The 27,391-nt window shown below is 45.4% G+C and overlaps 1 protein-coding gene across 2 annotated transcripts; it reads left to right on the plus strand.

Moving 5' to 3' along the window:
- The first annotated feature begins 5,859 nt into the window (after nt 1-5,859).
- Nucleotides 5,860-26,992, plus strand: herpud1 (homocysteine-inducible, endoplasmic reticulum stress-inducible, ubiquitin-like domain member 1). 2 transcript variants are annotated; one of them, XM_070897904.1, is made up of 8 exons: nt 5,860-6,309; nt 14,494-14,571; nt 16,252-16,329; nt 19,105-19,223; nt 19,317-19,439; nt 21,589-21,927; nt 23,500-23,647; nt 25,618-26,992. In XM_070897904.1, the coding sequence occupies exons 1-8, from the start codon at nt 6,154-6,156 to the stop codon at nt 25,798-25,800; spliced, it is 1,224 nt and encodes a 407-aa protein (XP_070754005.1). In that variant the 5' UTR covers nt 5,860-6,153; the 3' UTR covers nt 25,801-26,992. The 2 variants fall into 2 exon arrangements, with proteins under 2 accessions (XP_070754005.1, XP_070754006.1); XM_070897905.1 differs by having other exon boundaries at nt 5,861-6,309; nt 19,108-19,223.
- The last annotated feature ends 399 nt before the right edge of the window (nt 26,993-27,391 follow it).

A 27,391-nucleotide genomic window follows, 5' to 3' on the forward strand; every position in this document is an offset into this window, starting at 1 on the left:
ATAGGGAGGTCACTTATTACTCGGAGGGTGTGAATCTATGTGGAGTAGAGGAACAAAGGGATCTCGGAGTACAAATACACAAATCACTAAAAGTTGCGGCATAGGTTAGCAAGGCCATAAAAAAGCAAACCAAGCACTCGGGTTTATTTCTAGAGGTATAGAATTGAAAAGTAGGGAAGCTATGCTAAACTTCTATCAAACCTTGGTTAGACCACACTTAGAGTACTGTGTACAGTTCTTGCTGCCATATTAAAGTACCGGTATATGAGTTCCTAGAGAGGGTGCAGAGAAGATTTACAAGGATTATACCAGAAATGCGAGGGTATACATATCAGGAAAGGATGAACAGGCTGGGTCTCTTTTCTCTTGAAAATAGAAGGCTGAGGGGTAACCTAATAGAGGTCTTTAAAATTATGAAAGGTTTTGATAGAGTGGATACAGAGAGAATGTGGGAAAGAGCATAACTAGAGACCATAATGTAAGATAGTCACCAAGAAATCCAATAGGGAATTCAGAAGAAACATCTTTACCCAAAGAGTGGTGAGAATATGGAACACGCTACCACAGGGAGTGATTGAAGCGAATAGTATAGATGCTTGTAAGGGGAGGTTAGACAAGCATATGAGGGAGAAGGGAATAGAGGGTTACGGGATGAGGAAAGACGGGAGGAGGCTCGAGTGGAGCATAAACGCTGGCATGGACTGGTTGGGCCAAATGGTCTGTTTCTGTGCCATATATCCTATGTAATCCTATGTAAAAGTTAACAAAGACCCTCTTTTAAACTTCAGCCCCTTTGACAAATTGCAGATTGGACAGGGAGAGTGACGATACTAGCTTTGCTGCTGATGAAAATTAACTGAGAAGCTTGATAACTACTGATTTCCACATCACAGGACACCGAATTAACCAGAAACAATGCTCTTCAGTTTTACAAACTAGATTTATGGGGAAAGATTTTTCTCCTTTGCAGTGGGGCAGAGGACATAGAGGAAAATCAGATGGGAAGGGTCAGGATGGTAAAGGAGTCCATCAAGTTTCAGTCCATTAATTTAAACAACAGTTATTTGGATGTGCTCCATTATAGGCTTGGGATCGTTCCTGTCCCCTCTCAAAACTTCCTTTCTGAGGCTCCAGAACATCTCAAATTTAAAATTATTGTCCTTCTTTTTAAATCCCTTCCAGGCCTCACCTTGCCCTATCTCAGTAACCTTCTCCAGCACTACAACCCTCTCCTCTGACTCTGGCCCTCTTCCCTTCGTTTCACCATTGACAGCCCTGCCTTCAGCTGCCCAGATCCCCCTCTCTGGAATTTCTGACATAAATAGCATGCCTCGCCAACTTCCTAAAGCCATGTGTCACTCTGCCTCTATATACAGAGGCAGATGGTACAAAAAAAAAATCCCGTACACTATTATTATAAACTAAAACACAACGGTAGGACAAGGGCTACAGATGCAAATACATTGCAAATTTAGGGCTGATGTCACAGTAGTAAATCACACAAAGAGTGACCGCCTGAAAGACCTCCCCCCCCTCTCCTCCTCAATGGCAGCCCTTCCCCTCCTCCACTCTTCAGTTATTTTGTATAACTGACATTACCCTAATACCACTGTGATTCCGTACCCCAACATATTGATTGCAAGGTCTTTATTCTTGTTTCCGAGCCTCACCCATTCCCACCCGTGTGATCTCCTCCCTATTCACATCTACCACTCTAACTATGGCTCAGTGTTTGTTCCCTGCTCTACCATCAGTGACTGATTGTTGAGTCACTAATGTCCCTGTCTCCAACTCCCTAAATCAGTCCACCATGCCACCTGTCTTAATTCCTTCAATGGCCCCCCAACACGCCCCAACTCTCTGGTTGCCCTACCCTCTCCTCTTCCTCCTCACCTTGAGACATTCAAATGTAAATTTTTTTTATTTTTCCTGGGATGTGGGCATTGCTGGAAATCCAGCATTTATTGCCCGTCCCAAATTGCCCTTGAGAAGGTGGTGGTGACTGGTGAGCCTCCTTCTTGAACCGCTGCAGTCCGTGTGGTGAAGGTACTCCCATAATGTTGTTAAGAAGGGAGTTCCAGGATTTTGATCCAGCGACGATGATGGAATGGTGATATATTTCCAAGTCAGGATGGTGTGTGACTTGGAGGGGAACTTGGCGGTGATGGTGCTCCCATGCACCTGCTGCCCTTATCCTTCTAGGTGGAAGAGGCCGCGGGTTTGGGAGGTGCTGTTGAAGATAGCTTGGCAAATTGCTGCAGTGCACCTTGTAGATGGTACACACTGCAGGACTGCAGAGCTTTGATCTAATCCGTTGGTTGTGGAATCGCTTAGCTCTGTCTGTAGCTTGCTGCTTCTGCTGCTTATAGTGCCTTCAGTCTGTGTTGCAGCTTCCCCAGGTTGGCACCTCATTTTTAGCTACGTCTGTTACACGCTCTTCTGCAATCCTCATTGAACCAGGGTTGGTCTCCTGGCTTGATGAAAATGGTAGAGTGAGGGACATGCTGGGCCATGAGGTTACAGATTGTGGTGGAATCCAATTCTGCTGCTGCTGATGGCCCACAGCGCCTCATAGATTCCCAATTTTGAGCTGCTAGATCTGTTCTGAATCTATCCCATTTAGCATGATGGTAGTGCCATGCAACACGATGGAGGGTGTCCTCATTGTGAAGACGAGACTTCATCTCTACAAGGACTGTATGGTGATCACTGCTACCTATGCTGTCATGGACAGATGCATCTGCGACAGGTAGATTGGTGAGCACGAGATCAAGTAGGGTTTTCCCTCATGTTGGTTCGCTCACCACCTGCTGCCGGCCCAGTCTGGCAGCTATGCCCTTCACTGGTGCTATCGAGCTACTGTTGGTGATGTACATTGGAGACCCCCACCCAGAGTATATTCTGTGCCCCTGCTGCTCTCAGTGCTTCTTTCAAGTGGTGTTCAACATGGAGGAGTACTGATTCATCAGCTGAGGGAAGGCGGTAGGTGGTAATCAGCAGGTTTCCTTGCCCGTGCTTGACCTGAAGCCATGAGACTTCATGGAGTCCGGAGTTAATGTTGAGGATTCCCAGGGCCATTCCCTCCCGACTGTACACCACTGTGGCACCACCTCTGGTGGGTCTGTCCTGTCGGTGGGACAAGACATACCCAGGGATGGTGGTGAAGGAATCTGGGACGTTGGCTGAAAGGTATGATTCTGTGAGTATGACTATGACAGGCTGTTGCTTGACTAGTCTGTGGGACAGCTCTCCCAATTTTGGCACAATTCCCCAGATGTTAGTGAGGAGGACTTTGCAAGGTTGACCGGGCTGGGTGTGCCATTGTTCTGTCCGAAACCGGTGGCGAGGTCAGTGGCGGGTGGTTCATCCGGTTTTATTCTTATTATTGTTTTCTGTAGCACTTTGGTACAACTAAGTGGCTTGCTAGGCAATTTCAGAGGTCCGGAGTCACGTATAACCGAGACGAGGTAAGGACGGTAGATTTCCTTCCCTAATGGACATTAGTGAACCAGATGGGTTTTTATGACAATTCGATAGTTTCACGGTCACCGTTACTGACATGAGCTTTTTATTCCAGATTTATTTAATTAACGGAATTTAAATTCCCCAGCTGCTGTGGTGGGATTTGAACTCATATCTCCAGAGTCCAGGCCCCTGGATTACTAGTCCAGTAACATAACCACTCTGCTACTGTTGCAGTTTCCCAATACGTGGAACGTAGGATAGTGGAGGCGAGAGCCGTAATCATTTAAGAAGCAATGGAATGAATGGTGGATACGAAGCGAGCATCTTTGGAGATGGAAAGCTAGTTCTTTCTCCCTCATGAACACAATGGGCTGGAAATTGCGTTCAGCGGTGAAGTGAAGGTGTTCACCACTGGCCACAAATTACGCTTTGCATAAGGATCTTGTGATCCCTGTGTGGAGAATTTCGGGTTTTCAGACATTCAATTCAAATTAACGAAGTATAGTGGGATCCCCTTGTACGAACTGCTGTGATGTCAACAGGCTATCTAAGCAGCCAATGAAAACACAGAATTCTCACAGACAGCAAACGGAAGTGAGTAAGTTCTTAAAATTCTAACTTTTTAAAAATGTTAGAGAGAGCAAAACAAAGATTGGGGCTCTCACATAGGGAAAAAGCAAACCTGAAATAAAGATGGACAAACATTTTTTTTAAAGTAAATGTAAAAAAAAAGTTTCTTAGAATATTTATTTTTTTATTAAAATAGTCAAATTTCACACTACACAAAATTAAAATTCGTTTTCCAGGCCCTTAACATTTGTTTAGCAGTAATAAAACTATGAAAACCCCAGTTACACCTAATCCCTTGGGTCTAACTTTATTGGCAGATTTAACAGCATACTTAATGCGGCCCAAAGTTTTTGTCAGTTTCCCTGATATGGGTGATTCCACAGATTGACGACCCTGTGGGGGACACAGCATAGCCTGTTTTTGAGCTGTCAATGACTTTTCGCATGTGCCAAATCCCGAAGTTGCGGTCAGTTTCAAAGGCGGAATGGCAGCGAACGTCGCCAGTTCATTGTCGTCCTGACCCAAATTCCAGGCCACTGTTTAATCGTAAGGAGCTGATGAGAAATTGATTTGCTTTTTTGAGAAGTGGAAGCTTAAAATGTGCTCCAAAATTATAGTGCTATTCCAGAATCAGAGGGCAGATGAGGAGAAATTTGATTACACAGCGAGTTATTATGAGTGGGAATGCACTTCCTGAGTGGGTGGTGGGAGCAGATTCAATAGGAGCTTTCAAAAGGGGAATTGGATAAATACTTGTAAAGGAAAAATAAATGCAGGGCTATGCGGAAAGAGCAGGGGAGGAGGACTAATTGGAAGGCTCTTTCAAAGAGCTGGCACAGGCACGATGGGCCGAATGGTCTCCATTCTGTACTGTAAGGTTTTACACCTTGAAACTGACATCCAGAAATAAATAAAATATTTCATAAATGACAGGTGGAGGGCGATGCTCCCTCGGACTGCTTGTAATTCACCTAAAACCGGTATAATAACTAAAACTGCCTATTTCCACCTCCGTAACATTGCCCGTCTCCGTCCCTGCCTCAGTCCATCTGCTGCTGAAGTCCTCGTTCCTGCCTTTGTTACCTCTAGACTTGACTACTCCAACGCACTCCTGGCTGGCCCCCCTCATTCTACACTATGTAAACTTGAGGTCATTCAAAACTTGGCAGCCAATGTCCTAACTCGCACCAAGTTCCCATCACCCATCATCCCTGTACTCGCTTAACCCACTCCAGGTTGAACAATGCCTCGATTTCAAAATTCCCATCCTTGTTTACAAATCCCTCCATGGCCTCACCCCTCCCTATCTCTAATCTAGTTCAGCCTCACAACCCCACCAGATGTCTGCGCTCTTCAAATTCTGTCCTCTTGAACATCCCTGATTATAATCGCTCAAACGAGGCCTTGCCTTCAGCTGCTTGGGCCCTAATCTCTGGAACTCTCTCCCTAAACCCCTCTAGCTCACTTTCCTCCTTCAAGACACTCCTTAAAACCTCTCTCTTTAACCAAACTTTTGGTCTCCTGCGCTCATTGCTTCTTATGTGGCTCGGTGTCACATGTGTCTATTTTGTCTGTTCACACTACTGTGAAGCACCTCGGGACGTTTTACTACGTTGAAGGCGCTATATAAATACAAGTAGTTATTGTTGCTGAAACTGACGGGGGGCCCGGGGTTGAGAGGTGCGGACGGGAGATTGCATCAGCCGCGTTCCTCTGCACCCAGCCCGGGGAGGGTCGGCCCGGCGGGGATCCCCTTCCCCTTCCCCCTCCCCCTTACACGTTGTTTTCTCCGAGTTCCACGTCGCTGCTCCGCCCGACCAATCGCCAGCAGCCACACTCCGATTTGGCAACAGGGCACCCGGCACTAATGATCGGGGATAAGTCACTTGAAAGTAGAGAGGAAACTTACATCGAGCCAAAGCTCCCGGAGTTTACTGCCGCTACTCGCCAGCAGCTTGTTCGCATTACAGGCAGCGTTGGATCCACCTTCTCCGCACTCCTCCTGCCTGTTGATCGTGTTTGTGCTGTTCACGGCTCGACTGGCTATTTCCTGGTGTCTGCGCGAACTCATTGCGTCGTTGAAAAGGTTGGAGAAAATAAAAACCTGCACCAGAAAGAATGGACGGGGAGAGTATGGGGACGACCCAGGAGACGGTGACCTTGGTCATTAAAGCGCCCAACCAAAAATACGAGGACGAGAGAGTCCAGGCAGAGCTGGGCTGGACAGTGAAGAACCTGAAAACGTATCTGAGCGAGAACTACCCGAGTCACCCAGTAAGTAAAGGGCCGAGAGGCCAAGTGGGCAGTAGGGGCAAGTATTGTGTCGAGGGCAGTGGCTTTCATACCAGGGCAGGAACTAGAAGCAGTCTAAGTGTCCCAACTTTAAAACAAATCTTACTGGGCCGCTTCGGTGGCCGCCTGTAAAGTTTAGATCAATGTTCCTGTCAAGTTCCGGTCCCTACTTGTTATGTGTTGCGATTGAGGATATATCTGGCGGCGAGGCAACCGCCCTTTCCAAGTCTGGAGGCACAAGGAATTCAAACTGGGCAAAGCAGGGCGTAAGAACTCTTTAGTGGAGAGCGAGCAGATCGGCCTGAGCATGTTGGACTAGTTGCCCATGGTCACTCCAATACCACACATTGCAACAATCTATTTGGAAGCTACAGGTTCTGGAGTAGAATTGGCCTTGGAGAGATATAGATGACTTGTTATGGTGTCACATTCACCACACGTACTGATACAAGGGTGGGTTAAAGTTTTGGGAGTGGGGGGGTGTGGAACAAAATTGACACCTGTGTCAAGATCACAAATGTCTGTACACAAGTGTGTGCTGTCACTAGAGTCGCTGGACATATTCCTGGGGGTGACACTATCTCACGCAGTCAGATATTTTCATAACTGATAAACAAAAATGAAAAATACACACAATTCTTTTAGTGCCTCTCTGATTTTTCTCCTGGGTTGTCTGTAACAGTGTCCTGGAAATTAATCTTCAAATCCTGGAGACTCCAGGGCAATTCTGGGGGTTTAGCAACCTGCGCTTTCACCCATCACATTCTGGTTTCCACTATTTCACTGATGTAGTCAGCACCATGTTCTGCCCACACAGACACCTTGTGCTGTACCTTAATCAGAGAGCTGCTGTTGGGATCAGAGAGTCTCTGTATGACCCCCCACCTGATGTAATGATTCAGACTAAATTGCACCGAACCTAGCATCTGGTGTGAGTGAGGAAGAGTAGACAGGAAGGTGCGTGCTCACTTTGACAGCATGTACACCAAATAGGGAAGTGAAGCTGCTGTGAGCTTGTTTCAGGGTTAAGCTCATTCCTGGACTAACATGGAAACTTAATGAGATTTTGGATCAAACTCAAAAGTAATGAAGAAAGTACAAGAGCTGCATTTACTTCATTCCCATAAATTTGCTTCCAAATGCAGTGGAGCAAGTGGTGGGAGGGAATTGCTTGTGTGCCTTTAGCTGTTAACTACCCATTGAGTTACCTGGAATCCGACACTAGCTTTACACTGAATGTTAAACACAATTTACAGCATCTATATATTGAAGAGTTTGTAGGCGAAACACTGCTATTTGCTTTTCTAGCAGCTGAAGGCACTAAAATTAATCCATAATTCCAGAAAATGGCCAACATAATCGTTTTGGCAGTTTTTAAAAGCGTTATGATAAAATAGTGTATAATTTTCATATCTGCATTCAACACCATGCTAAATGCTCCACATCCTGTCCTAAATGAGTGTCCGCAAGTTAAGAGTCTGCACTAGTTTAGGATCAGCTTGGATGCCAAAGCCTGACTCTCTCACTGTGACACGTAAGGGTGGGGAAATGGTCACAATTTGGCAGTGACCTCTGAAACGTAAGGGAGGAGGCACCAGATGTTTAGCTATCCTTGTGCACCCTGCAGTCACTGGATACTTCAGGTGGAACCCACACTGTTGCCGTGGCTACAATTTTCATGTCTTCCAATATCCAGTTCTCTGGAACTTTTATAGGAATTCTAATGTGGGCCAGAAGTCCATTTTCCTAATTTGGCATCTGTCCCTTAATCAGGCTAGAATTGTTACTATCTTCAAAGAAAGACTTGGATTTATATAGTGCCTTTCACGACCACCGGCTGTCTCAAAGCACTTTACAGCCAATGAAGTACTTTGAGTGTAGTCACTATTTTGATGTAGGAAACGCGGCAGCGAATTTTCGCACAAGCAAACTCCCACAAACAGAAATGTGATAATGGCCAGATAATTTGTTTTTGTTATGTTGATTGAGGGATAAATATTGGTCAGTACACTGGGAATAACTCCCCTGCTCTTCTTCGAAATTAGCTTCTTAGCAGATCAGAGAGTTAAATGCATGGCTCAAAGAGTGGTGTGGGAGGAAGGGGTTTCAATTCATGGGGCACTGGCACCAGTACTGGGGAAAGAGAGAGCTGTTCCATCGGGACGGGCTCCACTTAGACCAGGCTGGGACCAGCGTCCTGGCGAATCGAATAGCTAGGGCTGTAGATATGGCTTTAAACAAAAAATTGGGGGGGGAGGGGTCAGGTGAGGGAAAATTTAGATATCTAAAGAGAAACGTCAATGCAATGGAGCAGTGTAGTGATTTGGGTAAAACTAAGCAGGATGTGACGGGAAGAGACAGAGTTTAATGATAGCAGAGAATAAGGTCAAAGCAGGGAATAATGGTTAAAAAAAATTAAATTAATGGCTCTTTATCTGAATGCACAGAGCATTTGTAACAAGATGGAAGAACTAGTGGCATAAATAAAGATAAATGGGTTTGATCTAATAGCCATTATGGAGACGTGGTTGTAAACTAAATGTTCCAGGTTACTTGATGTTTCGAAAAAACAGGCAGAATGGTAAAGGAAGGGTGGGGATAGCCAGGACAGTAGCGAGAAAGGATCTTGGCTCAGAAGATCAGGAAGTAGAATCAGCATGGGCGGAGATAAGGAATAACAAGTGACAGAAAACACTATAGGCCCCCTAACAGTAGCTATACCGTTGGACAGAATATTAATCAAGAAATAGTTGGAGCTTGTAACTACTGTAATGCAATAATCGTGGGGACTTTAATCTTCATAAACTGCACAAATCAAATTGCCAAAGGTAGTCTGGAGGGCGAGTTCATGGAATGCATTCGAGACAGTTTCCAAGAACAATACATCATGGAACCAACCAGGGAACGGACTATTTTAGATCTTGTATTGTGTAATGAGACAGGGTTACTTAGCAATCTCATAGTAAAGGATCCTCTGGGGCATAGTGATTATAATACGATAGAATTTCACGTTACATTTGAGAGTGACTTTCCTAAGTCAGAAACTAAAGTCTTAAAGTTAAATAAAGCAAATTACATAGGTATGAAGGGCGAGTTAGCTAAGGTGGATTGGAAAAATCGATTAAAAGGTATGGCAGTCATCATCATAGGCAGTCCTTCATATCAAGGATGACTTGCTTCCATGCCAAAAAGGGATGAGTTCACAGGTGTTTCAATGATACGGGCTTAACAGAATTAGGTCTTGGTCCAGTGGCAAGGATTAACCAAGATGACTGGAGACCAGCTCTACTGCACGGACCTAGTGCGCACACAATCACAGTGTGGGCTGGCCCGTGCTGCCCCTGGGCCCTCGCCTCTACTGGCCCCGAACTCACGCCTCTCCTGGGCCCCGATCATGTCGCTCCACGATCACGCGCCGCTCCTGCGCTCCAACCTCGCCGTTCCTGCTGTACCTGCCCACAATCCAATCACCTGGACATTGATGACGTTCAATCCAGTCGCCCTCTTCGCTGCCATCGCCCTCCTGCACCAGCTTGCATTGCACCTTGCAGTGGTATGCTGCCACGCTGCTCCAAGGGCCACCAGGCTGCTCCTTTTATTGCCCGACCTGCCTCCGATGGTCTCTCGCAGGTTGGGGCCGCCACGCTGCACCAGGCCACTGCTCGCCTTTTATGGCCTCGATGGTATGGCAGTGGCTAGCATTTAAAGAAATATTTCATAATTCTCAACAAAAATACACAGGAAAAGTGAGCTATCCATGGCTAACAAAAGAAGTTAAGGATAGCATTAGATTGAAAGAAGCTTATAATGTTGTGAAGAATAGTAGTAAGCCTGAGGATTGGAAGAGTTTCAGAAACCAGCAAAGGACGACCAAATATTTGCTAAGGGAAAAAATAGAGAGAGAAAACTAGCAAGAAATATAAAAACAGATTGTAAGAGCTTCTACAAGTATGTAAATAGGAAGAGAGTAGCAAAAGTAAACATGGATCCCTTAGAGGCTGAGGCAGGAGAAATTATTATGGGGAATAAGGAAATGGCAGAAACGTTAAACAAATATTTTGTATCTGTCTTCACAGCAGAAGATGCAAAAAAACATACCTAAAATGGTAGGAACCAAGGGTCTAATGAGGGTGAGGCTTTAATGTAATTCATGTAAGTAGAGAAACAGTACTGGAGAAACTAATGGGAGTAAAAGCCAACAAATCCCCTAGACCTGACTTCCAACATCCTAGGGTTCAAAAAGAGGTGGCTGCAGAGATAGTGGATGCATTAGTTTTGATCTTTCAAAATTCCCTAGATTCTAGAATGGTCCCAGAGGATTGGAAGATAGCAAGTGTAACCCCACTATTCCAAAAAGGAGGGAAAGAGAAAACGGGGATCAACAGGCCAGTTAGCCTGATATCAGTTGTCTGGAAAATGCAGGAATCCATTGTTAAGGAAGTGGTAACAGGGCACTTAGAAAATCATAAGTCCCTGGAGTGGTACTTGAACCCACAATCTTCTGACTCCGAGGAGAAAGTACTACCCACTGAGCCACAGCTGACCTTTACCGTTTAGATTTGTAAACTGGAGTTCCTGTGATAGCTCTGCTGCTTAAGGCAGTGAGCAGATGAAGCACACAGATTAGGAAGATTGCTGGCTTGATCCCCAGTATATGCTGAGTCAGTGGGTCCCAGCGGGGTTGGTGATGGTGGGCTATGGGGTACTCGATTGGCTTCAGTACCCTGAGGTCAAGGAGGGCAATATCAGCTTACACTCGCATTCTGATCAGTCCAGCACCCCCTTCTGGAAGTGGGCATGTCCGGGCTTCAAGTGAAGATAGAATGGCTATGATGCCCCACACAATTCAATAGTCTACTAACGATCACACATGAAGAATAGATATTTATGTGAGCTACTGGAGGGTTCCAGGTGTTGCTGCCTTCAACAAAAGGGGAGAAAAAAAAAGGCTGTAGCAGTAGTACAGCAGCTTTGTGACATCTGCTGCCACAGATCTGAAACATTTCTAAATACAACTCACAAGGTAGCATTGCACCAGCTTGCACTGAAGCAGGTATAGTATGTTTAGTCTGCCCTTACTCCAGTTGGTATGGGATGGCAGTTCGTGTTTAAGGGGAGGGCGGGGGGGCGTGTTTCAAAGACACGGCCAATCTCAAAACTGTTACAGCACCAACAACTGTTACAGCCCTTTAAACCGTTGCCCTGCTCGGATTAAATTGTGCAACACTGACTTAAAGTTGACAAATTAGATCTTTTCAAAAAGAGATGCTGTTACTTTAAGACAACATTACTTAATATGTCAGTCAGTGAACAGGATGTGGCCAGGTGATTGTAATTGGGGGCTTTTCTCACAGGTTTTGTATCCTGTGATCAGAGGGAGTGAAATGTTTAACCTGTTGATACTCTTACTGCAAAAGTAGGTAAGACAATAAAACCAGACTTTCCAGTTAACTTTTCATTTAAAATTATGTACAGGAAGAATTTTCTAGACTCTCTTATGTATTGCGTTAAAATAAAGCTCTAGAAAGTTTTGATTACTTATTTAGTTTGCTTTTAAACCCAGAGATGTGAAGCAACTACACATTTTATGGATTTTGGACCCATCATGCACTGCTGCAAATGTCACCAATTTAAAAAAAATCTTTTATTTACAAAATAATCAATAATAGGATCCAATGATATATCGAAGAGTGGGAATGTTTTTGTAATTTTGGAATCTTAAAATTTGTGTTTTGTTTTCCCCAATATATAAAAAAATCTATAAAATGTCCCTGTTCCCCCCCCCCCCCCAAAAAAAAATAACTGTGATTCTAGAAATAGCAATTGCTCACCCCCTTTGGCCCACTCCCACTCCCTCATTTCTCAGCTGTCTCCCAGTTTGTAAATAATCACCTACAAAAAGTCATTGTTTCAACAGAATGAAGCAGGTGTTCACTGCTCACTGTCCATCTATTTTCATAACCGGCACTTCTATACCTTTTCTATGAGTTAAAATGGTAATATCAGCAGTTCCTACACTGGGCTCACGTAATATTGCGGCTTACTCACTATTACACTCACATTACTGGTAATGTCAGCAGTGCCGACACTGAGCTCACTCACTATTACACTTGCACTAGTTTGCTTCAGTGTTGTGCATTCACTTCTTGTGATTCTCGTCACGTGTCACCTCAAATGGCAGACATGTAAGCACCGGTACCTCAGCCTGGTATTCTCCAGCTCAAATGCTTCCTCCAGAAACAACCTAGGCTCTAGAAGGACAACATCTGTAATTGTGTGTTATTATAGCTGAGTGTAGGTTTCACATGTTCACCATTACACTTCCCAGTGACCATACTGAGTAGTTATTCCCAGTGCAGTAATTCCACGCTCAGCATTGGTTTTTCCCTCGCCGGCAAAGACCAGTGTTTTAAATTGAACTGATTGACACATCCTAAGACCCTTGATGATGACCCTTAAAACGCTCTCTGCTCCCACACAAACAAATAGTCCCCGTCATGTGCTGACTGTCAACTGAGGATATAAAAGCATAGCTGAGGGAGGACAGCACATTTGGTAATAAATGGCCTGGTGCTTGGAATGGAACATTCTTTGCCACAAGCCATTGTTGAAGCACAGTTCATGGATTCTTTTAAAAGGGAATCAGATAATGCTGGAAAATGAGTGTGGAGAGCAAGCAATGTGCAATTGGAGTAGCTGTCTCGTGGAGAAAGACACTGGTACAGAGCTGGTACACTGGGCTGAATTTCCTGTTTCTGTGCTGAAACATTTAGCCTGTATCTATGCTTTATAGTAACATGCTTCATAATGTTTAGCCTCTCTGGTGTTTAATCCCCCTGTCATCTACACCATGGTCTTTCTCCTGATTTCAGTCTACTTATGCCTATCTGCAAGAAGAGTCTAAAGCAGATGTTACTTAAAACGCCAGCACTTTTAGCTACAGATTATTGACAGCTGATGCTGAGTGTAATGCTCTTGTTGCACTGCGCCAGGTGGCACATTATCAACTCTACTTCCGCAACGTTGCAGGCATTGTGCCACTGTTGCTTTGTTTGTTCGTAACACTTGGGGACGGAGGTTGGACAGAATTGCACAGATGTGCACTCGATGTTTGTAGGCAGCATTGTTTACCTCCCAGATCCTGCCTGTTGGAGAAAGCGGAAGGTGCCGTCAGTGGAACTGAAAGCAGCTTGCTGAAGGATTCAACACAATTTTTTAATGACGACTTTGTGATATGCAGACAAAGCAAGTTCTTCTCGCTTACTCTGACCCTGGCTGCTTTTTGTTAATGAGAAATCATTTACCTGTTACCTGTTCAATGAATGTCGAAGGTTCCCTGTAGTGGGGGCAGTTCACCCGGTGTCCCAGCTAACATTCTTCTTTCAACCAACACCACCCAAAAAACTTTAACTAGTCATTTATCTCCTTGCTGTTTGTGGGATCTTGATGTGCACAGACATAGGCTGCTGCGTTTGCCTGATATCCATCACCACAATCCAAAAAGTAACTTGTGTGAAGCACTTTTACATTTCTCCGAGGTTGGTATACTGCTGTTATAAATGTTCAAAGCACAGGATGAAAATAGCCTAACGCAGCACTAGTCATGCAGACACTCATTGCTCAAGGTCTAACTTCCTCAGAATCACTCCATTGAATTTCATCTGCCTGCCCGATCTTAAAGTTGTATTTATAGAGCTCCTTCGCACATCTCCCAGGAGTGTCTGAAAAGTACTTCGTTAAAAACAAGTCAGTTTGTAATGCAGTGACTCTTGTTATATCAGTAAGGATTGTGTTATTTATTATACTGTGACACATTATGCCTTATCCAGTTTCCATTATTAATATAAAAAGATCAGGAGCGAATCCAAGACCACTTTGTTTATTTCAGTTTGAATAAACTGAGCGCGCTTGAAGTTTCAGGAGGATTGAAAGCAACTGCACAACTCCTGTGCCCACCCGTGTCCGCGACAGACCGTCTCCTGTGCCCACCCGTGTCCGCGACTGACCGACTCCTGCGCCCACCCATGTCCGCGACTGACCGACTCCTGTGCCCACCCGTGTCCGTGACGGACCGTCTCCTGTGCCCACCCGTGTCCGTGACGGACCGTCTCCTGTGCCCACCCGTGTCCGTGACTGACCGACTCCTGCATGTGTTTGCTTTTCCAGACTGAACCGGAGCAAAGGCTGATTTATTCGGGGAAGCTGCTGCCCGACCACCTGTTGCTAAAGGACGTGCTACGAAAGGTCAGTACCGCGATCTCCCACCAGGGCTGAGAAAGAGCAACAAAAAGCACTTCTCGTACTGTAAACGGATTGTGTGGTTCAAATGTATTTAATATCAGTATTCCGCAGTTAAACACTGAAATTGCTGAGTTCAGTGTTGTTCTCATGATTTGGGGAATCATTTATTGCTTCTGTATTATTTGTAATGTGTGCAATTAATGAGGATAGAAGAGAGAAGATTTTCTTCCCGAAAGATGTCTGTCTTGGCTCGTACTTCTGAGTCCGAAGGTTGCCGGTTCAAGTCCCGCTCCAGCACTTGAGCACATAATTTAGGTTGACACTCCAGTGCAGTACTGAGTGAGTGCTGCATTGTGTGAGGTGGCTTCCTTCACATGAGACGTTAAACCAAGGCCCCGTCTACCCTCTCAGATGGATATAAAAGATTCCATAGCACTATTTCGAAGGAGAAGTGGAGTTCTCCCAGTGTCCTGGGCCAATATTTGTCCCTCAACCAATATCACTAAAATCGATTACCTGATCATTTATCCCGAGTGCAAGTTGGCTGCTGCATTTCCCTACAGTAGAACATTGACTACACTTCAAAAAATACTTCATTGGCTGTAAAGCACTTTGAAATAACCTGAGGTGGTGAAAGGGCACGATACAAATGCAAGTTTGTTTTTTCTATCCTGGTGATATGTGTGCAGTAATGCAATAGTGTGAAGTTACATAGTTAATGAAGAAGTGAGTGGTGACACTGAAGGAGTCTGGTATTTCACAGGAATACTGTCATTAAGCAAACGTGTTTTGGTTGAGTATCTGTTATTTGTCAAGGTGGTGATGTCAGTGCCACACTTTATCCAATTTACACGTTTGGTGTCAGCATCCAGCACTCGCAGATCAGCTATAGCACCGATTAGGCAAAGTTCCCCAGCAGAGTGCTTTAACTCTAGCCTCAATTCCTTGCAGCACTAGTGAGTCTTCCAATGCCCACACCAACTATGCCTGTGACCTCCCCACCCCCCACCCCCCTGATTTGGCATTGCCGATCAGCACTAAATGATGCTTTGGTCTCATGGTTGCCAAGAATGTTGTTTGGATTTACTCACGATCATATCTGATTAGAGGAGATGTCCTTCTCTGGGCTGGACTTGATCCCAGGTGCCAGGGGTGAAAGGCTTATGAGCACTGAAATGCTGGGCAATAGTATCTGCAGGTTATTGGGTTGTTGATCATTCTGGTCACACAATGTACCCAGTGTGCTGGAACCATATACAAGCCATACTGTACCATATAAGAAGTGGTGCCAGTTTACACCGTGTGCGTGTTCTTTATGTTTAGATTCATGGATGTGTCGTGGGAATGGGATACAATACCATCTGGTACCAAATGAAGTAAACTGAAGACTTCAGTCAAACTACATTAACCAGTTACTGTCACTTTGTGATGGTAACATTCGGATATTAGTTATTTACAAAACCGTGGCAAATTATTTCATTTTTTTAATGTAAAGAGTTTTGTTGAATAGATTTAGAATTGATACCTCCTTACTTTGGAATTGTGGAAATATAAATTAGAATACGGAACTTAAAATGACAGTACTTTTGAGGTCTTGCAGACCAATTTCTGTCTGACTGACTCCCAGAAATACCTCGACCGGGTCTCGTGCTAATTGTCTTGCCTCTCATTTGTTTTCCGCAGTGTGACCAGCACCACACCCTTCACCTGGTCTGTAACTTTAGAAGTGGATCCGATTCTACACAGGCAGCGAGTGTGAAGGTAAAATCAAAAAAGGGAGGGAAGCACGCACACAGGCGCGCACTCACGCTCGCACAGACGCGCATGCGGCACTCACATTCACACGTGCGCGCGCACTTGCACAGACGTGCACGCGGCACTCACATTTACGGATGCGCAATCACGCTCTCATACGCGCACTAGCACGGGCATGCGCGCACTGGCACAGACACACGCACACACATTCACACATACACACCTGTAAGCACCACTGTGTAGAAAGGGTAGGAATGTTAGGCAGTTTTAAAGCCTGCATCATTGTCCAAGTAGGAACTCGGCCAACTTCCTCCAAGAAATTGGACCAAGGAAATTGTGGCCGTTGTTTAGTTTGCTACTCGCTTGTCTAAAGTGAGGACCCCTGTAAGTCACACAATTCAATGTGACTGCCATGGTATCTGCTCACTAGAAGCTTTTAACTGAGCAAAGAACTGCAGATCCGTCATACTTGCGTAGGAAGCTGGGCATCAGGGAAGATTACTTAGCCATTCCACCTCCTCCATGCCTGACTAATGGTGTTGAGCTGCCTCTTGGTTTGGTGCCGGGCCTGTATCCCTCTGCTCTGCGGAGCCAGAAGTTAGCTGGTTTTCTTCAATACTTCAGCTGATGTTTGGTGTAGATAATCAAAGAGCGAGTGAATGAATGGCCCCACTGAGGCCACTTGTGCAATTCTTCCAACCCCAAAATTTATATAGTGAGAGCTACTGATAAGTGAAGGTGGGGGAGGAGAACAACGCTGGGTTGGAAAGCTCTGGATATCCTATTTGTACATCGGTGAATTGTCGACCGAGATACAGACAACGAGTCGGCAGTGTGCCAGCACCCTCATGCTGTTAGACTTAGTAACCCCTCAAAACCATTTACTCTGGTGCCCTTAGGTGTCTACCTCGGTGACCATCCTTCAGTCTTTTGCTCTCCAATGCTCTATGAGTTCAAACCCCATCGCCAGAGACTTGAGCATATAATCTAGGCTGACACTTCAGCACAGTACTGAGGGAGTGCAGCACTGTCGGAGGAGCCGTCTTTCAGATGAGCTGTTAAATCCAGGCCCCGTCTGCCCCCTCGGGTGGATGTAAAAATTCCCCTTGCATTATTCAAAGAACAACAGGGGATTTTTCCCAGTGTCCTGGCCAACATTTAACCCTTAACCAAAACCACCCATTAAAATGACCTGGTCAGTCATCTCATTGGTGTTTGTGGGCCCTTGCTGTATGCAAATTGACTGCCAAATTTACCTACAAAACAAGTCGTGGCTACACTTCGGAAGTAGTTAATTGGCTGTAAAGTGCTTTGAGATGTCCTGAGTTTGTGAAAGGCATTATATAAATGCAAGTTCTTTCTGTACAACTCCCTCCAATCCACTATTGGTGGCAGCGCCTTCATGTGCTGGGGCTTTATGCTCCGCTCTGCCTCTTTTAAACCCCTCTGCTTCTCTCCCTGCCTTTCAAAGCCACCGGAAAACCCATCTCTTTGACCAAACCTTTCGTTCCCACATTTAACTTCCACAAAGGTTTGGTGGGGATTACTTTCTTCCTCTTTGAAGTGCTTGGGACATTTTCCTACATTCAAAGCACCTTATAAATGTAAACTGTTGTTAACATCAACACTTGGTGTTTACGTCTAAATCTAGCTTCACACACACACACACAATAGGAAGAAAAGATTAAGGACTGGTTTTGTGTTAGTTTTATTTTTTGAAGTGTATTAACTGGAGTTGTACAGTAGCTGTGCAGTGTAGCACCAAGGCACAAAGAATAGTTTTAGAGAGCTAATGAATTCAGGGACATATTACTGTGCTATGGAGGAAAAAATCAGCCTAGCTATTGAGATATTCCGCAGAGAAATGCAGTAAGAGGGAAAATGCAGCTTGTCACTTCCTGCTTTGAGCAGTGGGGAGAGCTCTATCCACAGGATGAGAACAGGTGCTGTGCCAAGTGCAGACTGCAACCTAGTTTCACAAATATGGCCCCCCCTGCTCTGAAGATTTGCGTGCTTGTGGTAATGCAAAGTTCCCAGCTGTGTGAGAGCAACTTATTTATATCCTAATTGGTTTCAGTCTTCTGTTAAAATTCTGCGGAGGAAGAATTTAATTGGAAGTTGTTGCCATGAAAGTTTTAGTTTATACATTGTGCATTGGAATTTAATAAATCTCATTTTTTGTGAATGAGTTTAGTCCGTGTTACTGAGGTAGAAATTCATTGTGGTTGGGAGTGCTAAACGGGTGATAGTGGTTAGGCAGTTCGTCTATTGACTTCAATGGCGGAGTGTAAAGCGGATAGCTGAATCACTATCGCCCGTATTGTACTATCCTCCAAGACCAATTTCTACTCCATTGAGACTTGCGGCTGAGTGGACGGAACCAAAGTGGGTTGTCTTTATTGAATGTCCAGCCTTAAGCTCGAGTTCAGGGTGTGAATTACATCCATTTCAGGATGGAATGGAGCATCGGTCAGAGCAGCAAAAAACTTCTCTCCATCATGTCTGCTCTTGGTATTGGAAATCACAAGTCCTGGATTGCAGAATAGAAAGACGAGCAAAGCAGAAAGACTCCGACGGAGATGTAGCTGTGAGTTATTGCTGAGCTGGGGATGGGCCAAAATTAACTATTTGCCAAGTGGAAATAGGACTTTTTAAAGGAAGACAAAAACAAAATGGCAGACAGGAGGTTTCATTGACATCAACTTGCTCCTTTGTCCGCTGGTCAACTTTCTCTGTATCTGAGTAGCACGTTGACGTCTCTATTTCTATTGCTCCTGTAAGCAGGAACCAGCTGCACCTACAGCCTCCGGCCAGGACACCCTCACTGTCCCCACGTCAGTAGCTGTGGATGGCCTCCGACACAGAGGACCCACCTCCGCCCCTTGGGCCTATGGTGCCTGGTAAGTAAGAAGAGAGTCTCCTTCATCACTGTCTTGATGTTTTTTTCTTCATTGGCTATGTATTTCATCTGGACTTCACTTTGTCATTGAAAGGCCTGCAGGAGAAGAGCCCCAGAACCCAGCGGGAATGTTCGGTCTCTCAGCGTACAATCTGTACAGCTCTCAACAAATCGTTTGGTTCCAGCAGATGTATGCAAGGCAGTATTATATGCAATAGTAAGTATTTAACGGACCCTGTGTGTTACCTTTTTTAAATGAACGTGAAAGGTTTTCCTGGGGTAAATGCTGCTTTGCACCCCTCCTCCTTTTGCCAATTCTGGTACAATATTACCACCATAGATTGCTATTGTTTACAACCAGAACTTGGCGATCTCCCCCTCGTGTACAGACTACCATTTACCAAAGGAGAGATTGTATCATGGTGAATGTAATCAAAATAAATCACACCTAAAATGTACCCATTACTCAGTCAGTTATTCTACATTTGTATTTTTAACTATCTCTGATTTGAAGTTTGAATGCAAGTGAAGGTTATTTAGCTATATTAATATTCAAAGCTTGTGTTTTGATATGATGTATCACTGCATTGAACTGCCTGCATTCACTTCTCACAACAAGTGTCTTTTGGAGTCCAGGGAAATGCAGGAGGCCAATGGAAGTCTGCTCCTTGCACCAGTACCTGCACATTGGCATATGTACACAGAAGGCAACATGCCTCTCTTTGGGAATAGGAGCCTCTTCCTGCACCCAGCATCTGCCAAAGAGATAAGGGACCTGTTGGTGCCAGTAACGTAATGTGAATGCCCCTCCCCTTCCCCCACCCACCCCAACACACACCACCAAATCACATTACGCGCTGCTTTCAGTAGCTACATGAAAGTAGGCATGTCCAGGTCAGCAAAGCCTGATTGGTCTCGCAAAGATGCCGCCAGTTATATCTGCAGGGGGAGCCGGATACACCGACTGTGGGTCAGGGGGGAGCCGGATACATCCACTGTGGGTCAGGGGGAGCTGGATACACCGACTGTGGGACAGGGGGGAGCCGGATACACCGACTGTGGGACAGGGGGGAGCCGGATACATAGTTCTGCCATTTGCTTCTAGATACCTGCAGCTACCACGCAGCAAAGGGCTGCCACGTTCAGTGCCAACCACAGCCTCCAACCTGTTTGCACCTCCTTCAAGCATGCTGGAAGGCCTCTATGGATTATGCCATGCAATATAAAAGAGGGCGACCCTCATCGCAACCATCTCATGCAGCATCACTGTCACCTGCCTGCAGGTTTGTGACGGCACCTTGGGTTTCCTTTAGCAAAATCTTTGCCTGCTCTTGGTCCTCTCCTAACGCTGCTAATGACCTATTGGGCCTTTTGAGCCTTTCCATAAGCTTTGGGTTTTTGTCACCATATTCTTCCACCTTTTTTTAACTTATCCCCATCCATTTTAAATATCACTTAAGCCCAGCACCAGTGTGCTCTGAGTCCCTCCAAAACAATGGGCCACAATATTAACTTAAGAGCTAGGCCATTCAGGAGTGAAATCTGGAAGCACGTTTTCCACACACACACTAATAGAAATCTGAAATTCACTTCCCCCAAAAGACCGTGGATGCTGGGACAATTGAAATATTCAAGACTGAAATATATCTTTTTTTTAATTAGGTAAGGATAACCTGGGGTATAGATCAAAGGCAGGTAATGCAGTTGAGGTAATGGCGGAATAGGCTCCAGGGGCTGAATGGCCGACTCCTATGTCCCAATCTGCACCTGAAACTATTCTGATGAGCTGATGTCGGGAAACAGGGCAGAACCAGCACAGACCCATTTCTAACCACTAGGGAGTACCTATGTTGGAAAATCTTGGCTACCGTGTCTCCAGACTCGAAAGGCCAACACCAAGGGAGAGCCACTTTTCCAACATAGGTTCCTTTTAAAGTACATATTAATAGTAATTAGCCCTTTAGTTGATTAGTAGCCTCAAGTTTTTGGGGCTAATAAAATTCTTCAAGTTACCTCTGTTACCCTTGAGCCAATTTTTAAAAATGTATTCATGGGATGTGGGCGTTACTGGCAAGGCTGGCATTTATTGCCCATCCCTAATTGCTCTTAAGAAGATGGTGGTGAGCCGCCTTCTTGAACCGCTGCAGCCCATGTGGTGAAGGTACTCCCACAGTGCTGTTAGAGAGGGAGTTCCAGGATTTTGACCCGGCGACGATGAAGGAATGGCGATATATTTCCAAGTCCGGTTGATGTGTGACTTGGAGGTGATGGTGTTTGTCTTTGCCCAGTGAAGTCAATATCTATCCAGTAATGGAACACGTCCGATATTATCTGATTTATTTCTGAATTTTAATTTTGTTTTACAGTCAGGCTGCGGTTGCTGCTGCCGCTGCCGCCAACTCCCAGCAACAACCGGTGGTTACCCCGGGGACACCTGTGGCATTGCCCAACCAGCCCCCTCTGGTCAACCTTCCTGCAGATCAGAATGCCCCCCTGCCTCAGCTCAACAACCCACCGGCTAACCAGAACCTGCGGATGAACGCTCAGGGGGGCCCTGTGGTGGACGATGACGAGGAGTTGAACCGTGACTGGCTGGATTGGCTTTACTTAACTGCCCGCGCCTGCTTTTTCCTCAGCATCGTGTACTTCTACTCGTCTCTGAGCCGTGTGGTGTTGGTGGTGAGCGCCATACTGATGATGTACCTGTAAGTATTCTGATCTGGCGCCAACTTCTGAATGCAGGCAGCCCTTTATTACCCACACAGCCCCGTGTATTTCATTCTCAGTCTGATCTCCCGCGCACCCGAGCTACATATGTGGTCGGGTTGTCAACCCTCCAGGGGTGTCCTGGAGCCTCTGGGAATTAAAAATTCAGCTCCTGCGCACGGCTGCAAGAAAAATCATAGCAGCCCTTCCTTTGAACACTTTATACTTGTTTGTTAGTTATAAAAGTATTGGAGAATGGGGGAGGGAAGGAAGGCTGTTCGACTGGGCGGGGCGGTTGGAGATGGGAAATCTTGTGATGAAACCTCCAGGAATATGTCCACCCAGAGTTGGCAACCCTATGTGTGATGCCATTGCTGGTGCGGTGATGATATTGCACTGCTGATGACATTGTTATACTCTTCACCTGCTTACTGACCTGGTCAGTTGGCAAGTGGGAAAATGAACCAGGTGACCGTGCCTCTTTAAACAGCGATATCCGTAGAAACAATTGGTTAAGCCCCACAAATGGCATTATTTCCAAAGAACATTGCAGATTTACAATCTGACAGTGTTTGTCATTAATTATGTTGGTAATTATTTGTGCTTGAATTATTATCCACTTCCACTCCTATCATCCCCACCCCCCTCCCCTGGCCATAACATCGCTCTGTACCTGAAACACAAGCGGAACCAGGAAACCGATACTGGGTCAATGCTGTTATAGAATCATAGAATGGTTACAGCACAGAAGGAGGCCTTTCAGCCTATCGAGCCCGTGCGGCTCTCTGCCAGAGCACTGCAGCTAGTCCCACTCCCCGGCCCTGCACATTGTTTTCCTTCAGGGACTTAGCGATTCCCTTTTGAAAGCCATGATTGAGTCTGCCTCCACTATCAATGAACCAAGCCCAACCCGGCCCACACTTGGCATACAAGCACCAGGGGCGGGGGTAGTTTTATGGTTGGGCAAAAAGCAGACAATAGTGAATCGGTAGCCTGTTTTACATCTCCCCTGACTTTCTTTTTCAATGGAGTGGATAATCAACCAAGGTATAAAGCGGGCTGCCGATTCACACGTGCCTGTCTATTGCATACTGATAAAAGTTAAAATTGCCCACAAAATGCTTCCAGTGGGGGAGGGGATCACTGGATAGTAAGTGATTGATTATTAACCCCTCCCCCCTCCTGCAGCCTTACCCAGAGGCACAGAAACCAAGTGTGGCATCCCTATGCCACCCCAACTGAGGTTAACTAAATCAGTACCTTCCTGATTTGTAGAGCTCAGTACTGCACCAAGAGGTGCACTTGCCTATTGAGCCTTCCCAAGCAATTGGTCGGCCTTGAAATCTGATGGCATTCAGCTCCCATAGGCTATCCAGCAGATTATTTTTCCAGTTTGTTTTAATGTTCAGTTTTGTTACATTTACAATGTTCCAAAGGCAAAGTCTCCCGCAGAACCTGTTGCAGACTAAATGCCATGTTCTCCTCCAAGTGTTGAATAGTCCTTACTCCTGTGGGCTACTTGCTTACTGTTTGCCTGATAACTAAAGGTGTGTTCTGTGGTTTCCCTGCAGGCACCGGGCTGGCTGGTTCCCATTCAGGCATCCAGCACCGATACAGCTACTACCAAATGACAATGGGCCAGTGGAGGCAGCCAATCCCAACCAGGAAAATCAGCAACACCAGGAGAATCAGGACAGCCAGGATGATGTGCAAGAAGAGGTCAGTGGAATTTACACACTGTTTATTTGAATAGAGGACAGAGAGTTGGCAATGCAGCAGCTATTGGAGTTCGAATGAAATCTAGTCAACGGTTTTGTTAAGAAGGCAGCTGCTTACTACAAAGCTCGTAATCATAATTAAACAAAGCTTTTGCAATTTGTCTGGCTGAATTTGTTGTAAGCCTATTTTGAAAAGCACTTTTTGAAGTCACTGGTGTTGGGATCAAAACTATATCTGTGATGGGAATGAAGTTGGATGCAGATGTCCCAGTGATTACGTAGGTGATGATGCTTTCAGTCTCGGTTGTTCCGTTGTGGGGAAGTAGAGTGCTCCCACTGAGGGAAGGGGGAATTCAGGGTGCCAGTCAGTGCAGGCAGCGATCGTGTAGGTCCTGGTGCTCTTTGCAACCTCGGTGTCATATTTGACCCTGAAAGGAGCTTTCAACCACATACCCGCAGCATAACTAAGACCGTCTATTTCCACCTCCGTAACATCGCTCTTGCCTCAGCTCATCCGCTGCTGAAGCCCTCATCCATGCCTTTGTTACCTTTAGACTTGACTATTCCAATGCACTCCTGGCTGGCCTCCCACATTCTACCCTACGTAAATAGAGGTGATCCAAAACTCGGCTGCCTGTGCCCTAATTCACACCAAGTCCCACTCGCCCATCAGCCCTGTGCTCGCTGACCTACTTCTGGTTAAGCAACGCCTCGATTTCAAAACTCTCATCCTTGATTACAAATCCCTCCATGGCCTCGCCCCTCCCTACCTCTGCAATTGCCTCCAGCCCCACAACCCCCTGAGATGTCTGCGCTCCTCAAATTCTGCCTCTTGAGCATCTCTGATTATAATCGCTCAACCATTGGTGGCCGTGCCTTCTGTTGCCTTGGCCCTAAGCTCTGGAACTCCCTGCCTAAACCTCTCCGGCTTGCCACCTCTCTTTCTTCCTTTAAGACGCTCCTTAAAACATGCCTCTTTGTCCAAGCTTTTGGTCACCTGAACTAATTTCTACTTATGCAGCACAGTGTCAAATTTTTTGCGCATAATACTCCTGTGAAGCACCTTGTTAAAGGCACTACATAAATACAAGTTGTTGTTGTCATGCTGGTAGAGGGTTAGGAGCAAATCTCCAGACCATCCACTCCTCCGGAGTAGGTGGACGTCACTGGGAGGACTTCAGAAAACCAAATCTTGTTTTTTTTTTAAAATGGTTAACACCCAACACTGTACCTCACAAACCAGCCACAAAGCTTATTCTACATATCCCTTATGCAAAGAATGTGGCAGAATAGGAGATTGATACTTGAAACCTTTAACAGTTACTGTACAGCCTCCATGTCCCTTTTCCTGTTGTGCCTTTGTAATACATGTCACATTGATCATTATGGTTTCCTTTGCTGATGCAGAACCAAATAAAGCACCCGAAATAAATCCATTCAGTGCCCACTCCCTAATGGCCAAGGTGCTCTCTGCTTCACTGCATCTTTAACTTGCATTTCAAATCCTTCTGCGGCCTCGCCCCTCCCTATTTCTGTAACCTCCTCCAGCCCTACACCCTTTGAGAACTCTCTGTTCCTCCAATCTGGTCTCTTGTGCATCCCTGATTTCCTTTGCACCGCCATCGGTGGCCGTGCCTTCAGCTGTCTCAGCTCTGGAATTCTTTCCCTAAGCCCCTCTATTCCTCTCTCCTCCTTCAGATGCTTCTTATAACCTAACTCTTTGACCAAGCTTTTGGCCACCTCTCCTAATATGTGGCTCGGTGTCACATTTTGTCTGACAATGCTCCTGTGAAGTGCCTTGGAATGCTTTAAAGGTGCTATATAAATACAGTTCTTTTGTTGGGTGGGAAAAGTCTTTAAACAGTAACTCTGCACGCTTGATTCAAGTTAAATGATGGTGCTAAGGGTTAACGTGTGCTTGATAAATACTCATTGAATGAAGCTCTGATTTGTTGGGTCTGTGAATTTCAGAACGGGACACCGGATCAAGATCTTGAAATAGCGAGTGATTCTGTAAGCGATGATGTCACCGAGACCGCTCTGGTTCCTGAGGCCGAGGTGGATAGGACCACACTTGTGAATAAGGCCTGGGTGTTCTTCAAAACCTTCTTTGCTTCTTTGATTCCTGAAGGTCCCCAGGTTGTGGCCAACTAATTCCAACTACATGCAGGACTGCTGTGCGTTATTTTAAAATATCTAATAGTGCAATCCTAGTGTCAGTGCTTATGGGCATTGTGCAAGATGAGGTCAGACTGTTTCTGTCGCGACTGGGTCGCTGAATGTTATTCCAAATGGAGCACAGGATAGTATGCGATATAAAGGTGTAAATGTTGTAAATTATTAGAGGAAAGATATAGAACTATTATAAAATGTGCAATTTATAGACACTTCTAGCTGATCTGAAGCTGTTAATTGGATCATGTAATGACTCCACAATGTGACAGTTTACAGTCTCTATCATTAACCTAACTGCTGTGGCCAGCAGCACTTTTAACTCCAGCAAATATGGCTTCACACTGTTAGAAGTACTTTTCTGCTCTTTTGCAAGTTTTATGATGACCATTTACTGGAAACTTTACTACTGTTGATCCCTTCACACAGTTGTAAATCTAGTTTTCACCTTGCAAAACAAAAAGCACAATAAAAGAATTTTGATGTAAATGAGACCGGCCTGCTCCCAGAGTTCTGCTTTCCCTGACCCACTTTTAGTTCCTGTTGAAAGCCCCTGTGACAGAGGCACAGTACGTGCGCTGCTCTGCTAGGACTTTTGGCTTTCATTCAATGATGCTGACTGGGAACGATGGAAGTCATGAGTCAGATTACAAATCACACGATGTAGACTTTGGCTCCACTGGGGTAGGGTTCCAGCAGTGCCATGAGCCTTTCAGTATCTCGCTCAAATTCCCATCCTTTACACATAAACTTTACAGTGCTGGCAGGATATTGAACCATGGGGTGAAGCCACAACAGAGGCCGATTTTCTTCACTGATGTCTGCACACACTAATTGCAGCAAGGGTCACTCATCCCTCACAATTTGAAATCCTGACTAATTCCAACCCCCTCTTCGCTCCCCCTCCTCCCTTCTCTACCCAAGGCCGATTATAGTTCCCCAACTGCAATCGGCTAATTCAGCACAGACCAGGGACAAAACTTGGGGACACTTATTTATCAACGGAACCAAGTTGAATGGAGCAAATTTATTTTTCAACCATCTAGTCCTGAGTCATTCCTCTTAAAATGGGAGGAGGCCCATGTGGAGCATAAACACCGGCATAGACCAGTTGGACCAAATGTAAATTTTATGTAAAGTACCCTCGAGATATTAAAATTCCAAATATTTAACAGTCAAGCACTCCATTGTTTGGTTACTGCTGCGACTACCTTTTAAGGCAATGAAGTGTTCCATGTTACGATGCTGTAAATATTGACTTTGGCCTTATTGTGCTCGCTGCCCAGATTGATGCTCCAGGTACCTTCCTTGGAGAATGGTTGAGGGCCCAGGGAGGCTGGAACAATGCTCACTGTCTGGTGGAATTACTTCCTATGCCACCTTCAGTTGCTGTTTGTTTTGCCGAGCCCATATCTGAAGGTCAGAGCTGCGATCAAGGGTTGAATTCTGGTCTTTCCTTTGTTACTGATGAAAACTCATCAAAAATGTTCAGAACTAATCCCTCTGCATCATAAGGCACAGAACAGAAGTAGAAACAAAGGCACTTCTGTTGTAAAATCCAGACATTTAATAA

This window comes from Pristiophorus japonicus, chromosome 13, assembly GCF_044704955.1.
Source record: "Pristiophorus japonicus isolate sPriJap1 chromosome 13, sPriJap1.hap1, whole genome shotgun sequence".
Classification (NCBI taxonomy): domain Eukaryota; kingdom Metazoa; phylum Chordata; class Chondrichthyes; family Pristiophoridae; genus Pristiophorus; species Pristiophorus japonicus.

Bases quoted from the DNA above. Each gene is read 5' to 3' on its own strand.
- herpud1 (XM_070897904.1), top strand. From the start codon at position 6,154: ATGGACGGGGAGAGTATGGGGACGACCCAGGAGACGGTGACCTTGGTC. The intron at 19,224-19,316 runs GTAAGTAAGAAG...TGTCATTGAAAG, and splicing joins CCTTGGGCCTATGGTGCCTG to GCCTGCAGGAGAAGAGCCCC. The intron at 19,440-21,588 runs GTAAGTATTTAA...TTTGTTTTACAG, and splicing joins AGGCAGTATTATATGCAATA to TCAGGCTGCGGTTGCTGCTG.